Here is a 16,105-nt window from a genome sequence, read left to right as displayed (position 1 = left end):
ATAAAACATGTGTGAATAAAGCAGCGGTTCCATCCCATGTGTACAAAATCATCACTTCCAAACCAACATTTGAGATGCTGCAATGCATTTGGTCCGCTGGTTAGTCTAGTTATCCAAGGGATTTATTCGGTAAATATCAATTTCCCAGTGCTGGAACTGATATGCGCCTCAGTGTGTCACAAGCATCATCTGTAGAGCGATTTGTGTTTGTTTAAGGGAAATGTAATTCATGTTCAGAGAAACGTACCGCAGTGCAGCCGCAGCTCGCCGTGGAAGTCGTACAGCTCCTCCTGGATGTCCTCCGGGCAGGGACAGTCTTCACCCATATTGAAGTTCAACAGCATGTTAATCTGAAAGAGGGATTTAATGTGATTAGGCTTCCTGCTGAAGACTGGAATCTGCAGCGAAGTGTTTTCTACAGTGAAACACTTGCAGCACCTGTTCCTGCGGCGGAGAGCGAAACTCTTTGGTCTTTTTGGCGGTGACGGCGGCGGACATGTTGAGCGCGAGCATCAGCTCGTTATAGCGGAACTTCTGGTTGAACTGCAGCTTGGAGACGAAGCTGTCGGAGAAAGACACGATGGCCTCGATGCGATGCCTCAGCTCACAGTCACAGAAGTAGTGCAGGAGTTCACACATCTGCAGAAACACACCAACACTGAGTTATACATTATTCATTTAGCAGACGCTTTTATCCAGTGACTTACAAAGCAGATGCAATATACATTACTTGAAAAACTCTTACTGTAAACTTGTGTGGATTTTATGCTAAAATGCTTACTATTTTCTTCATTTTTGTGTCGCTTTGGATATAGTATCTGTTACATGAATAATGCAAATATACACTGTTTGAAAGTTTGGGGTTGGTAAGATTTGTAATGTCTTTGAAAGAGTCTCTTCTGTTCACCAAGGCTGCATTTATTATTTGATCAAAAATACAGTAACAATTGTGAAATATTATTACCATTTGAAATAACTACAGTAAAAATTGGGAAATATTTAAAATAACCACACTACAAATTGTGAAATATTACATTTTAAAATAACTACAGTACAAATTGTGAAGTATTACAATTTAAAATATCTACAGTAAAAATTGTGAAATATCACAATTTAAAATAACTACAGTAAAAATTGGGAAATATTAAAATTTAAAATAAGTACAGTAAAAAAATTGGGAAGTATTATTACCATTTAAAATATTAACAGTAAAAATTGTGAAATATTATTACCATTTTAAATAACTACAATAAAAAATTTAATATTATTACAATTTAAAATAACTACAGTAAAAATTGGGAAATATCACAATTTAAAATAACTACAGTTAAAAATTGGGAAATATTACAATATAAAATAAGTACAGTAAAAAAATTGGGAAGTATTATTACCATTTAAAATATTAACAGTAAAAATTGTGAAATATTATTAACATTTTAAATAACTACAATAAAAAATTGTAAAATATTATTACAATTTAAAATAACTACAGTTAAAATTGGAAAATATCACAATTTAAAATAACTACAGTAAAAATTGTGAAATATTACAATTCAAAATAACTACAGTAAAAAATTGTGAAATATTACAATTTAAAATAACTACAGTAAAAAATTGGGAAATATTACAATATAAAATAAGTACAGTAAAAAAATTGTGAAGTATTATTACCATTTAAAATATTAACAGTAAAAATTGTGAATCATTATTACTATTTAAAATATTAACAGTAAAAATTGTAAAATATTATTACCATTTAAAATAACTACAGTACCAATGATAGTGCAAATAGTGTATATTAATTATAAATAGCAAAGCTTTAAAAATATAAATGTATAAATTGTGTAAATGTATGAAAGTTAAAAAAAACTAAATTTTTAAAAGGTTAAAATTTGTAATATTATTATGGATGTGTCTCGGTCTTTATGACTTTATTCTAAAATGTTTAAAACAGTAAAATATTTTATTTCATAATTGCAGAACTTTGCAACATCATCAATTCATTCAACTGAACTGAATCAACATGAACTGAATTGATCTTAATAATGACTCTACTGTCTTCAGTAGAGCTGCTTTACAGGTCAATCTGAATTTGTCTCATATTTAATGAAGTTTGCATCACTGATTCTGTCATTTTCCTCTTTATTACTGTGAAGCTGCTTTGAAACGATCTTTATTGTCTAAAGTGCTACAGAAATAAATGTGAAATAGATGTGTCCTGACTAGTAGCATATATATGATATGTGAATAAAGCAGTCCAGTCCTCTCACCTGTCGTTTGACAGACTCGGGCAGCTTCTTCTCCAGCAGTCCCTTCACGATCGCTTTCCCGTCTCGCGCCTCTTCCTCTCCGGCCTCCACCGCCTTCTCCTCGGCTCCCGTCAGTCCTTCCTTCAGCCCGTCCTCCTTGCGTTCTCCGAACACGTCGGGCTCGATGAGCAGCAGGATCTTGTGCACGTCTTGGCTGCTCAGGACGCCCATGGTCAGCAGCGTGCCGATGAGCCGCAGGATGGGCACGAACTGATACTCCACGCTCCCGCCCACCGGATCTCTGATGTGGTCTCCTCCGCCCTGGACCGCCTCCGTCAGCATGATGATGGCCTTCTCCTTCAGCACGTCCAGCGGGATCTCCGGGCTGTACAGGTGCTGCTCGCGCTTGGTGCTGATGAAGCACGGCGGCGCGAAGTTGAGCCTGGGTTTGAGGGACGCGCTGAGCCTGACGCCCGGAGGCTGGTGGCGTTTGGAGGCGTCGGGAAAGAGGCGGATGCCGCGCGTCTCGGCCGTGACGGGAATGATGAACTCGTTGCTCATCATGAGGCGGGCGGCTCTGGCCGTCTCCAGGTGCACGCTGATGAGGACGCTGTAGAAGCCCTCGCGCAGCACGCCCGACAGGTACTGGTTGTCGATGGTGTAGAGCAGCTGCGATTGGTCGAGGTGGCTGCAGAGCGCGTGAGCCACACGCGTGTTCCCGTGAGCGCACAGAGCGCAGTACAGCTTGAGCGTGTGATAGTGGAACATACGCAGCTCTTCCTGCTCCGACAGCTCCATGATATCCACACACCTGCAACACAACACGTCACTTTCACTAGTATAATTATATCATAAAAAAATTAATTAAATCAAATTTAAATTGATAATAAAAAATAATTAAATAATATGAAATGCATCATATTTATACATTTTTTAAATTATATTTCTAAATGTATTCAACTTTAAAAACATATTTTAATTTAAGAGTGTGTTTGTGAGTGTACCGGTTCTCCTCTGGGATGTGTACGGCCAGCATCTGCAGGGGTTCCAGACACTGGACCATCCATCCCTGCCTCTCGCTGACACGGGCCGTCTCCACCTTCAGGAAGGTGTTGGGCATTCGGCTCCACAGCACAGAGTTAATAGTCTGGACGTCTAACCGCGGCGGACACTGGGGGACGGGGTTCTTGTGTTCGCTCTTAAAGATGGCTGATGAGATGGGCATGGCGTTCTGGAGGAGACGAGTCATACAAACTCTCGTTACAGTTATCGTTAGAGATATTGCTATAGTTACTGCTATATTTAATGTTATATTTACCATTATAATTATTGTTATAATTATCATTACAGATAATACAGAGTCATTTTGATATAGTTATCATTATAGTTATAAATATCATTATAGTACTAATTTAATCATTAAATTTATCATTAGTTATTAATATAGTTATTGTTATCATTACAGTTACCATTGTATTTATTGTTATAGTTATTGCTATATTTATCTTTACATTTATCATTATAGTTATCATAGTTACCGTTATAGCTATCATTATAGTTATTGTTATAGGTATCGATATTGTTACAGTTATCATCGCTACATTTATCATTTTAGTTGATGTTATAATTGAAGTTATAGTTATCTTCATCATAGTTCTTTATTATAGTTATTAGCTATCATTACATTAGTTATTATAGTTATAGTTAGTTATAGTTTATCATTATAGTTATAATTACTGTTATATTTATTGTTAGAGTTTATCGTTATAGTTACTGTTATAGTTTATCGTTATAGTTACTGTTATAGTTATCATAGTTTATTGTTATAGTTACTGTTATAGTTTATCGTTATAGTTACTGTTATAGTTATCATTAGAGTTTTTGTAGTTACTGTTATAGTTATCGTTGTAGTTTATAGTTACTGTTATAGTTTATTTTTATAGTTACTTCTATAGTTTATCGTTATAGTTACTATTATAGTTATAGTTAGTTTTTGTAGTTACTGTTATAGTTATTGTTGTAGTTTATTGTTATAGTTACTGTTATAGTTTATCATTATCATTACTGTTATAGTTTATTATAGTTACTGTTGTAGTTTATCACTATATTTATATTTACTGTTATAGTTATCGTAAGAGTTAATTGTTATGGTTACTGTTATAGTTATCGTTATAGTCATTGTTATTGTTATCATGTGAAGAAGAGCTCTAGAACACAAGTTATGGGAATATGCGGATCTACACACCTTGATTTTGGCCAGTTCGAACTGGAACAGATTTGAGCTTGTTGGCCGCACAAACACAGCAGGAAAGAGTTTTGTGCTGGGCTCCACCTGGAAAACAGATGTTCATTTCACACATTTATTGAACCTGTAATCTGTGTGAAGTTACGAGTTTGACGCCACATGAGCCGACGGTACCTGGTACGAGGTCGGAATCTCTTTGCCGTTGACTGTGAAAGCTAACAGACCCGTCGCCAAATCAATGAGGCATCCGATCTCTAAATCCACGTTACTCCGGCTGGACGAGTGGGCGGCACTGGTGACGTCTCCACCCCAAACCATGTAACAGTTACTCCTCTTCACGCTGTCACATGACACAGTGACGTCAGCACATCATCACATGACCCAGGGCAACATATAACACTGAGCACCCACCTCTCGTGCACACGACCCCGCTCGTCTCCCAGGGTGACGGTCACCGTGCGGTTCTTGCTGAGGCTGAAGTTGGTGCTGTAGTAATGGTAGTCAGGAGTGACCCATCCAACCCACACACAGGATGGGTCCTGACCCGCAAATATTCTGACTGAATGATAGTACTGCAGGAGACGACATGAGGGTTAGTGAAGGCCGTTTACACCAACAAGAACTATAACTGTAACGACTCAGAGAAACAATGTCATTGAAATCATGTTCAGAGAAGGATATGATCCTTCTACTTTAAAGTGCGCATTGCAATTATGTTCAGTTAAAGTTACAGTTATTTTAGTTGTCTGTGATTTTATTTATTATTATAGATTTTATTATAGTTATTACACTTATTGTTATAGTTATTAGTTATCGTTACAATTATTGTTATAATTATCAGTTATAGTTATTGTTATATTTATCATAGTTATTATAGTTTTTTTTAGTTATTTTTATAGTTATAGATATCGTTATAGTTATTACATTTATCGTTATAATTATTATAGTTATCTTTATAGTTATTACAGTTATAGATATTATTTTTATTGCTACATTTAACATTGTTAATCATTATCATTATTATAGTTCTAGTTATCTTATAGTTATTACAAGTATTGCTACAGCAAACATTAGTTATCGTTATATTTATCATAGTTATAGTTATCTTTATACTTATATTTATCATTAGTTTTATAATTCTAGTTATCATCAATATTATAGATATAGGTAAAGTTATTGCTATAATTATTGTTACATTTACCATTATATTATATATCATTTTATTTATTGTTATATTTATCATTATCGCTATATTTATAGTTACATTTATCATTTATTATTATCCTAGTTATCACAGTTTCCATTGTAGATAGTTATTCTTATAGCTATTGCATTTGTTATATTTATCAATACAATTATCATATTTAGTCATTGTGGTTGTTATTATAGATATTGTTATAGTTACAGACATTTTATAGTTATCGGTAACGCTATATTTAGCGTTACATTTAACAGTTATTATAGTTAGTATAAATATCGTTACAGTGATTATTATAGTTAGGTATCGATATTATTATAGTTATTATCAATATTTTTATCATTACATTTATCTATAAAGGTATTACAGTTTTTGCTATATTTATCAGAGTTATTATAGCTTCTGTATAGTTATGTTAGTTATTTTTATAGTTATAGATATCGTTATAGTTACCATTACATTGTAGTTATCGCTATATTTATCACTACATTTACCATTACAGTTATATTTAACGTTAGTATTTACCATTATAGTCATTTTATTTATTGTTATATTTATCGTTATCGCTATATTTAGTTACATTTATCATTTATTATTATCCTAGTTATTAGTTACAATGGTAGTTAGTTATTCTTATAGCTATTGCTGTCATTATTTTTATCACTATAATTACCTTATTTAGTCATTGTTATAGTTATTATGGCTATTGCTATAGTTACAGACATTTAATAGTTATTGTTAATGCTATATTTAGCCTTACATTTATCATTATAGTTATTACAGTTAGTATAGTTATCATTACAGTTATCATTATAGTTAGTTATTGATATTGTTATAGTTATTATCGATATTTTTATTACTACATTTATCATAGTTACTATAGTTATTATAGATATTGTTATAGCTATCATTATCGCCAATTTTATCATTAAATTGATCATTATCATTATAGTTTTTAAAGTTACTATTACAGTTTGTTATAATTATTGCTAAAGTTAACATTACAGTTAGACATTTTTTTAATTATCGTTATCTCTAAATTTATCGTTACATTTATCATATTTTTATCGTTATAGTTGCTACAGTCATTACACTTTTCATAGTTAGCTATTGTTAGTTATCAATATTGTTATAGTTATTGTTATCAATATATTTATCATTACATGAATCATAGTTATTGTTATAGTCATAGATACCGTTATAGTTATCGCTATATTTATCGCTACATTTATCATTTAGTTATTGTTATATTGTTAAAGGTATTATAGTTGTTATAGTTTGTTATAGTTAATGTTAGAATTTATCATTATCATTATAATTTATCGTTATAGTTAGTTACTGTTATACATTTTATCGTTATATTATAGTTACTGTTATAGTTATAGTTTATCGTTATAGCTACTGTTATAGTTATTGTTAGAGTTTATCGTTATAGTTATAGTTACTGTTATATATTTTATCATTATAATATAGTTACTGTTATAGTTTATCGTTATAGTTTGTTATAGTTAAAGTTAATGTTAGAATTTATCATTATCGTTATAGTTTATCGTTATAGTTATAGTTACTGTTATATATTTTATCGTTATAACTATAGTAACTGTTATATTTTACCATCATAATTACTGTTAATTACTGTTATAGTTATAGTTTATCGTTATAGTTACTGTTATATATTTTATTGTTATAATTATAGTTACTGTTATAGTTTATCGTTATAGTTACCGTTATAGTTATCGTTAGAGTTTATTGATATAGTTACTGTTAAATATTTTATCGTTATAATTATAGTTAGTTATACTTTATCGTCATAGTTAATTACTGTCATAGTTAATAACTATTATAGTTATAGTTTATCGTTATAGTTACTGTTATAGTTATCGTTATATATTTTATTGTTATAATTATAGTTACTATTATAGTTATCGTTATAGTTACAGTTATAGTTATCGTTATAGTTTATAGTCAGAAACTGTTATAGTTATCGCTATATTTATTATTTAGCTATTGTTATATTGTTAAAGTTATTATAGTTATCTTTATCATTATTCTTATAATTATCATTATCGTTATAGTTATCACTGTTGCTTTAAAAGAAAACAGAATAAACGGACAATGAAAACCCCAAATGAAAGAACCAAACTGAAACATCAAGATGTTTTTATTCCTGTAACGATCATAAACCATAAAGATGCTGAATCTTCACGTGTGGAACTCACTGTGGTTATGCTGCTATAGTCCGTTCTTCTGCCTTCATCCGAGTGTTTCATGGACTTCACCGGATACCTTTAGAAGCGTTCACAGGACAAACACACACTATTTATACAACAAAGACAAGCAAGAGCTCTGAAGAGATCGATCAAATCACTCAGTGAGATTATAGACAGAGAGAGGATTCATTTCTGTTTAGATTCACTGAAACTGAGAGAAAAGCCCCCGAGATACTTCAAGCGAAATTGATAATCTGGTCAAAATGAAGTTTGTTTCGGGACTTTAAAGTTTGCTCCGGCTGGTTAAACATCTTCTTAACTGTCATTGGTCAGTGGTGATGATGTAACAGGTGGGTGTGGCTCTGAAGCCCCGCCTTCTTTGTAATGTAAAGTTCTTCTGTTTAGTTTGTCGAGATCAAACGCAAGTAAAATTTACACCTCAAAGAAGGCGGAGCCTCAGAGCCACACCCACCTACTACATCATCACCACTGACCAATGACAGTTTAGAGGTGTTCACATGTTTTAATTGAAGATGCTTAATGTTCTTGACCTCTGACCTGTGTTTGATCTTGAGCGGTTCTTCCTCGTACAGGCCGTTCACATGGACGTACGCGCCGCTCTTGAAGACGGAGTGAAACTCCACAGGCATGCTCAGTCTGCAGAACACCATGTCAGCGTTGCTGTTCTGAGTCCCAAACGTCTTATGGCTGACCTTCAGGCAGGGCGGGCTGTCAACGGTGCCGTCGATTCTGGTGACCTGCAAACATGACGAGATTCAAACGCTGCTTACACAAAGAACATTTCGATCCGAATCAATACGAATGACCCTTTGAGATCCTGGAGGAACATTTCAGGAATAAAAGCATTCGCCCATTGGGATACTGAGGACAAAAGATCCACACAGCTCGTCCTCACCGCGATGTGATGATGGTCCTTTGGCACGTTGAAGAAGGTGGGCAGGCGTTTGCTGAACCACATGGTGACCTCGCGGTTCATGTTGACGGCGAACGGCTCGAAGCCCTCCTGCAGACCACACATAGTGTAGTACTTAAACGTGCTGGCGTCCTTCCCAAGATTCATGCGGCCCACCTGAGAAAGACTCAAACTACAGACGGGGATGAAGCCTAGAAGAGAAGAGGGCAGGTTTGTTTTCAGGGGTCTTTAAGGCATTGAAATCAAATCAGAGATGATGTTCTTCTCTCTAACCGTCATCAATGTCAAAGTCAGCGAAACACAGCTCAGAGCCCTTGTTGGTGATCAGGATTTCTCCGTTCAGGGTGAAGATCATGGATTTGTCCTCCAGGTTGATCATACAGCCCACAACGTCCCCCGAGTGCCAGCAGCGGCCGAAGAGACGGCTGCCCATGTGGAGCCGGTGACCCTGTGAGAACACACCAACACCACAACGTTTCAAAAGGTTTCCAACAGTCCGATGATCCGGTCTGCACAACGGCTTCTTTATTTCCCAACTCACCCGATGGCCATCGAAGACGTACGCCTGGTCATCCGTTCCCAGCTCCACGTCGGGTTTGCAGCCGGGTCGAGCCCAGCCCACCCGCATGTCTCCGCCCGTCACCGCCTCAAACTCAAAATACCACTTCCCCGTCTTCACCGCGTACGTGCGCTCCACACGGAAGAAGCGGATCTTATCGATACTCAACCTCTCCACCACGTGACCTGCAGAGAGAAGAGCCATGAGAGACACAAAAACTACCATCATCTGTTACTGTAACATCTAAACCCAAAGTGTTTGATGTTCTTTTACTGTTCTTCTGTGTAAACTGATGTAAGATGAAGAAGCACGTCTGAGATTAACCCACTGAACTGGAAAAAATGACTAATAAATAATGCATTTTTCGTTCATTATGTGGCTGTTTTTCATTTGCATATCTGCAGTAAACAGCGCTAGTCAGCACTAGTTAGTGTCCTGCTGTCAGTGAAACACCATGTGTCCAAATATTATATCAGATTTGTCTTTTTCAGAGCTTGAGACGGCAAGTTCTGGAAATTAAACTATAAAAGAAAAACAAGAGCTTGTTTGTAAGGCCAAAGCTGCCAAAATAAGAAATAACTAAATACAAAAACAAACATTAATAAACAACAAAGATTAATAAATATACAAAGGAATGTAAAAAAATAATAATAATAATAATAATAATTAATTAAAATTGAATGTATGAATATACAAAGTAAAAAAAAAAAACTATTAAAAATAATTACAAATTAATAAAAAAATATACAAAGAAATGTAAAAAACAAAAATAAATAAATGTACAAAACCAAATATATATAAACATAAAAAGAAATGTTTAAATAAATGAACAAAGTAAAATAAAAAAATAAATGTAAAAACAAAAATAAATAACTGTAAAAAACATATATATATATATATATATATATATATATATATATATATATATATATATATATATATATATATATATATATACACACACACAAAGAAATGAAAAACAAAAATAGATAAATATACAGAGAAATGTTTAAAAAACAAAAATAAATGTAGAAAAGTAAAATAAAATGTAAAAAACAAAACAAATACAAATATGTGAAGAACAAAAAAAATACAAAAAGAAATTAAAAATAAACAAAAATAAATATATGAAGAAAAACAAAACAAAATTAAATGTACAAATAAATGTAAAAAAAAAAATATACAAAGAAATTAAAAATGTACAAAAGTAAAATAAAAATACACAAATAACATGGAAAAAACAAAAATAAATATACAAAGAAATGTAAAAAAATAAAAATGTATAAATAAATGAATGAAGAAATATTCAGAAATTTTAAATAAATAAATGTAAAAAAAAGAGGTAGTAAATAAAGTTACTGTATTAAAGATTATTATTATTATTATTTTATTTTGTTATTATTTACAATCCCTTTCCTGGTTTATCTTACCAAGATGTCCCAATTTCATTTGCTCAGTCCTAGTTTATAAAAAGTAATAATTTAATTAACTGAGACGTAATAAAAAGAAATCACTGCTTTTGAGTGAAGTAGTTTTCTCTCGTTTCTCACCCCCGTCTTGGTCGGGCGGCTCGACGTTGTAGCCGTATCCGATCAGCGTGCGTATGGCTTCCCGCAGGCTGTCGCGGTTAGACTTCTTAGTGCGCTCATCGAGTAAAGCATACGGCACCAGACGAGGGTTACGCTTGCTCTTCACATCCTGCAGAGAGAGAGAGAGACGCGCTGTCATTGGCTCTGAGGGAAAAACACCGGAGGCTGCGATTTGTTCCGATTGGACGCTTAACGCTTCAAGCTAATCGAGGAATTAATTGGCCGTTTGTCTTCATCATAAGCCCTCTGTGAAAATGATGTTTAATTGTGAGGCTGTTCTACAGGGACACAGGGAGAAGCAGTTTGATATCCCAGAATCCTCTGGGCTTCTCACCTGCTGTATGCCGTAGGTCCAGCCCTGTTTGATGCGGTCTTTGGCCCAGACGTTGTGAGCGTTTTCCGCCAGTTTATCCACCAGCAGCTCCTGACCGGCGCTCAGTTTGACGTCAGTCAGGTCCAGCGGTGTGGGTTTATAGCCGTTAGACATCATGTAGCTGCAGGAAAGACGTCACACAACACTATAGTTCCCTTCCCTTCCTGTCAACATCATAGAAATCAGCTGGAAAATCATTCAAACTTTTAGTTTTTCTCAATTAAAATAAAATAAAATGAAATAAATATTCAATTAAAAAACTTACACTAAAAAAATTAGAAGTGCTGCCTTGGTTGAAGCAGCGAAATTATTAACTGCATTGGAAATAAATAAATAAATAAAAATGAACTAAAAATAAACTAATAAAAATAAATAAAATTGAATGAAAACTGAAAATATAAAAGCTAGTTCAAAATATTAAAAACTACATAAATAATACTGAAATACCGCTGTTGTAAAGATAAAAGAGTAATGCTATTAGAACTGCTGTGTTTCCTCTTCCCTTAAATGCTTTAATGACTCAAATGTATATAAATATGAGCAGATAATCTGTGATGATCAATATGAATCAGCTTCATGTAAGAGACTGTCATTGTTCACAGAGCTTCATAGGCTGAAAATGAATGTCATGTTCTGATATGAGCATCTGGTGCGGCAGTGCACCATCTGCGGCCCACAATGCTCTCATACATCACTTCACGCTCACTTCTTTGGGAGTTTGAGTTTTTTCAGCTCCTCTTCGGCGTTGACTTTCACCTGGACCACATGACAACCCAGAGCCAGAAGAGTCCTGAAACACACACAGAAAACACTCGCTGAATAACGTGTTAGAGCTGTTTGCCATCACAAATGAGTGTAAGTGGTTGCCAGGGTATTGCTATGTGGTTGCTATGTGGTTTCACACAGGTCCAAGTCAAATGAGTGATTACCAGGGCGTTGCTATGTGGTTAATTGCAGGTTGAAGTGGTTGCAGTGAATATTGCTAGGAGGTTTCGTACAGGTTTAAGTCAAATGAGTGGTTGACACGGCGTTGCTATGTGGTTGCTAGGTGGCTTCATACAGGTCCAAGTCAAATGAGTCATTGCCAGTGCATTGCTAAGTGGTTGCTAGATAATTAAGTCCAAGTCAAACATGTGGTTTCAAGAATGTTGCTAGGTGGTTTTGTACAGATCCAAGTCAAATGGGTGGCTGCCAGGGCATTGCTGTGTGGTTCCTAGGTGGTTTCTTACAGGTCCAAGTCAAACGATTGCTTCCCAGGGAGTTGCTATGTGGTTTGTTGCAGGTATAAATCAAACAAGTGGTTGCCAAGGTGTTGCTATGTGGTTGCTGGGTGGTTTTGTACAGGTCCAAGTCAAATGAGTGGTTGCCAAGGTGTTGCTAAGTGGTTGCTAGGGGATTTCTTACAGGTCCAAGTCAAATGAGTGGTTGCCAAGGTGTTGCTAAGTGGTTGCTAGGGGATTTCTTACAGGTCCAAGTCAAATGAGTGGTTGCCAGGGAATTGCTATGTGGTTGCTGGGTGGTTTTGTACAGGTCCAAGTCAAATGAGTGGTTGCCAAGGTGTTGCTAAGTGGTTGCTAGGGGATTTCTTACAGGTATAAGTCAAATGAGTGGTTGCCAGGGCCTTACTAAGTGGTTGCTAGGTGGTTTCTTAAAGGTCCAAATCATACGAGTGATTGCTAGGATGTTGCTAAGTGGTTTCTTACAGGTATAAGTCAAATGGGTGGCTGCCAGGGCATTGCTATGTGGTTGCTAGGTGGTTTCTTACAGGTCCAAGTCAAACGATTGGTTCCCAGAGAGTTGCTATGTGGTTTGTTGCAGGTATAAATCAAACGAGTGGTTGCCAAGGTGTTGCTATGTGGTTGCTGGGTGGTTTTGTAGAGGTCCAAGTCAAATGAGTGGTTGCCAGGGTGTTGCTAGGTGGTTTCTTAAAGGTCCAAGTCAAACGATTGGTTGCCAGGGAGTTGCTATGCGGTTTCTTGCAGGTAAGTGGTTGCCAAGGTGTTGCTATGTGATTGCTAGGTGGTTTCTTAAAGGTCCAAGTCAAACGAGTGGTTGCCAGGGAGTTGCTATGTGGTTTCTTGCAGGTCGAAATCCAACAAGTGGTTGCCAAGGTGTTGCTATGCAGTTGCTAGGTGGTCTCTTACAGGTCCAAGTCAAACGTGTACCTAACGAAGCACTCATCTGAGCACGAGTAATAGTGATGATTGACTTAAACAGCAATCGGTTTGTTCTGTGAGATACTTCTGCACAAATTATGCACAGCACTTATGGGACCAAGAACATCGATTTAACACACCCTTTCTGAGATTAAAATACACATATTTCAAACTTCTGCAAGATGGATTCTGGTTCTGTATACTATCTGATGCTTTGTTTTTATGGAAGTGACATTCCAAGTCTTTGGAGAAAAAGCTGGACACCTAATAATAAGTTAGACTTCTTATAATGTAGTGTATGTGCTGGTCTTACTTCAGTGTTTCTGTGGACATCTGTAAGTTGTAGTTCCTCTCTGTTTCTGGCAGTTTGGAGAAATCCACGAGACACGGATGCTGACGCTTGTTATCGTCTCTGATCTGAGGAACGGACACGAGTGAATCAGCAACACACAGACGGCAGGAGAGAGAGAACAACACACGAGATGAACGGAAGAAAATAACATCTGGATGAGAGGAACCACCCGGCGCTTGCTGGAGATCATTATTATACGAGAGAAACGCAGAATGACAGACACATTCTGCTCACGCGCGCAGATAATAAATCTACCAGAAGCATTGTGGGAATGTCATGAGCGTCGCAGGCTTGAGCTGGAGAGTTTCAGAGTTGATGAGGTCTTTCATCAACCACAAACATGCTGCACGTCCCACACACACACACACACACACACATGCTACATTTCAAAGAAATTCATATTCAGTAATATTATCAGTTTGATGAGACGAAAATGTTATCTGAATAATGACTTGAGTAGAGCTGCTTCACAGCTGAAACTGAGCTTGTCTCATAATTGATGAATTTTGCAGCATTAACAGCGTTATTTTCCCGTTTATTACTGTGAATCTGCTGTGAAACGATCTGAAGCACAACAGAAGGCAGTTCAAATCAAATCAAATCTATTACAGAAGTTCATCCAACTGATACAGTTTATAGTTTGTTACAGAACAAATCAATAAAGGAATCAATAATAATTCTAGCTGTTATTAAAAGCACGACCCTGTAACTGCAAAATGACAGAGAGATTCAGATGAACAGCAGTGAAAGAGCTGAAGAGACATCACATCAGGAGCACATCACGGTTATCATGGCTTTGGTCCAGAACACAGAGAGCATCTCAGGGCATCAGAGACACAGTCCTGATGATGAAGCGCTTCTATAAGATCATTATGATGCCTTCAGAGAGGACTTCTTTTGGCCAAATGCAAGTCAACATCACGTGTGTCCCTCACAGAAAAAGCATTCGCAAAATGCACTGCAATAGGTTGAAAATATGATAATAAATAATGCATAAAATACCAGAAAATAACGATAAAAAGAGCTCAATTTAATTTAATTTGAATTTAAATAATTTAAATAAAATCATTTAATTTAAAAAAATGAATCAATATTTTAATAAAAAATAAAAATGGCCTCAAGGGGAGCGCGGCGACATGTAGCACCAATGCACTTCGGGTTCGAGTACCGGCTTGTGGTCCCCCCCCCCCCCCTCCCTCTCTCTCTTCGCTTCCTGTCTATTAACTGTCCTATCATAATAAAGGCAAAAACGGCAAAAAAAAATTTAAAATTAAAAATAAAAATAAAATACATAAATAAATAAATAAAGTAAAAATAAAAATAAAATAAAATTTAATTTAAACAAAAATTAAAATTATTACTCAATATTTGTGGGTGACATGTATCTTTATTTATTATTTATTTATTTAGTTATTTATATAACAGCAGTAAAAGCTTTTATCGTTGCAGCTGAGAATAGTAAAAATTTAAATAATCATTTAAATAAAAAAATTAAAAAATGTAATTCAACATCACATGTGTCCTTCACAGAAAATGCCACAAAATGCACTGCAATAGGTTGAAATTATGATAATAAATAATGCATAAAATACCAGAAGATAATGATAAAAAGAGCTCAATTTAATTTAAATTTTAATAATTTAAATTAAATAATTAAATTAATTAAATTATTACCTAATATTTGTGGGTGACATTTTTATCTTATTTATTTGTTATTTATTTATTTATTTATTTATTTATTTATTTATTTATTTATTTATTATATATAAGCAGTAAAAGCTTTTATCTGGGCAACTCAGAGTTGTAGAAATAAACATAATAATTAAAAAACAAATAAAACAATAAAAAAGGAAAACTATGTTCGATATTTTATTAGATTAGTGTTATTTATTTAACAGCAATAAAAGCTTTTATCATGGCAACTTAATGTAGTAGAAATTAAAATCATCATATAACAGTAAAATTAAAATAAATTATAAACTACAAATTAACCTTTTAATATAAAAATATAATATAACCTAATATAACCTCTTAAATCTGAAGCGGAGGCGCTACTAAGTTATCAAGTTACTTAACCACTTGCTTAACCAACACAAAAATATTCAAAGCTTGTCTTTAGAGTGAATATGAGCATCACTTAACAAGTGTTTTTTAAATTTGCTGACATATCAGAAGTGCTTTATTTTCATAGTGTGAAAAAATAACTGCTTCATATGAAAATGTGATCTGTAAAATCACAG

At 34.7% G+C, this 16,105-nt stretch overlaps 1 protein-coding gene across 1 annotated transcript in view; it reads right to left on the bottom strand.

Moving 5' to 3' along the window:
* Nucleotides 1–16,105, bottom strand: part of LOC137006957 (ryanodine receptor 3) — a 139,156-nt gene that overhangs the window by 85,778 nt on the left and 37,273 nt on the right. The window contains exons 23-38 of the mRNA XM_067368130.1: nt 13,827–13,930; nt 12,064–12,147; nt 11,319–11,478; nt 10,946–11,093; nt 9,378–9,580; nt 9,110–9,284; nt 8,819–9,027; nt 8,461–8,660; nt 7,912–7,978; nt 4,906–5,066; nt 4,669–4,834; nt 4,495–4,581; nt 3,254–3,480; nt 2,271–3,060; nt 439–639; nt 248–350 (exon numbers count right to left, since the gene is read on the bottom strand). Coding sequence (XP_067224231.1) covers nt 248–350; nt 439–639; nt 2,271–3,060; nt 3,254–3,480; nt 4,495–4,581; nt 4,669–4,834; nt 4,906–5,066; nt 7,912–7,978; nt 8,461–8,660; nt 8,819–9,027; nt 9,110–9,284; nt 9,378–9,580; nt 10,946–11,093; nt 11,319–11,478; nt 12,064–12,147; nt 13,827–13,930 — 3,085 coding nt within the window. The remainder of the gene's footprint in view (nt 1–247; nt 351–438; nt 640–2,270; nt 3,061–3,253; nt 3,481–4,494; nt 4,582–4,668; nt 4,835–4,905; nt 5,067–7,911; nt 7,979–8,460; nt 8,661–8,818; nt 9,028–9,109; nt 9,285–9,377; nt 9,581–10,945; nt 11,094–11,318; nt 11,479–12,063; nt 12,148–13,826; nt 13,931–16,105) is intronic.

This window comes from Chanodichthys erythropterus, chromosome 18 (genome assembly GCF_024489055.1).
Source record: "Chanodichthys erythropterus isolate Z2021 chromosome 18, ASM2448905v1, whole genome shotgun sequence".
Taxonomy (NCBI): Eukaryota; Metazoa; Chordata; class Actinopteri; order Cypriniformes; family Xenocyprididae; genus Chanodichthys; species Chanodichthys erythropterus.
This window is presented reverse-complemented; position numbering and strand designations above follow the sequence as displayed.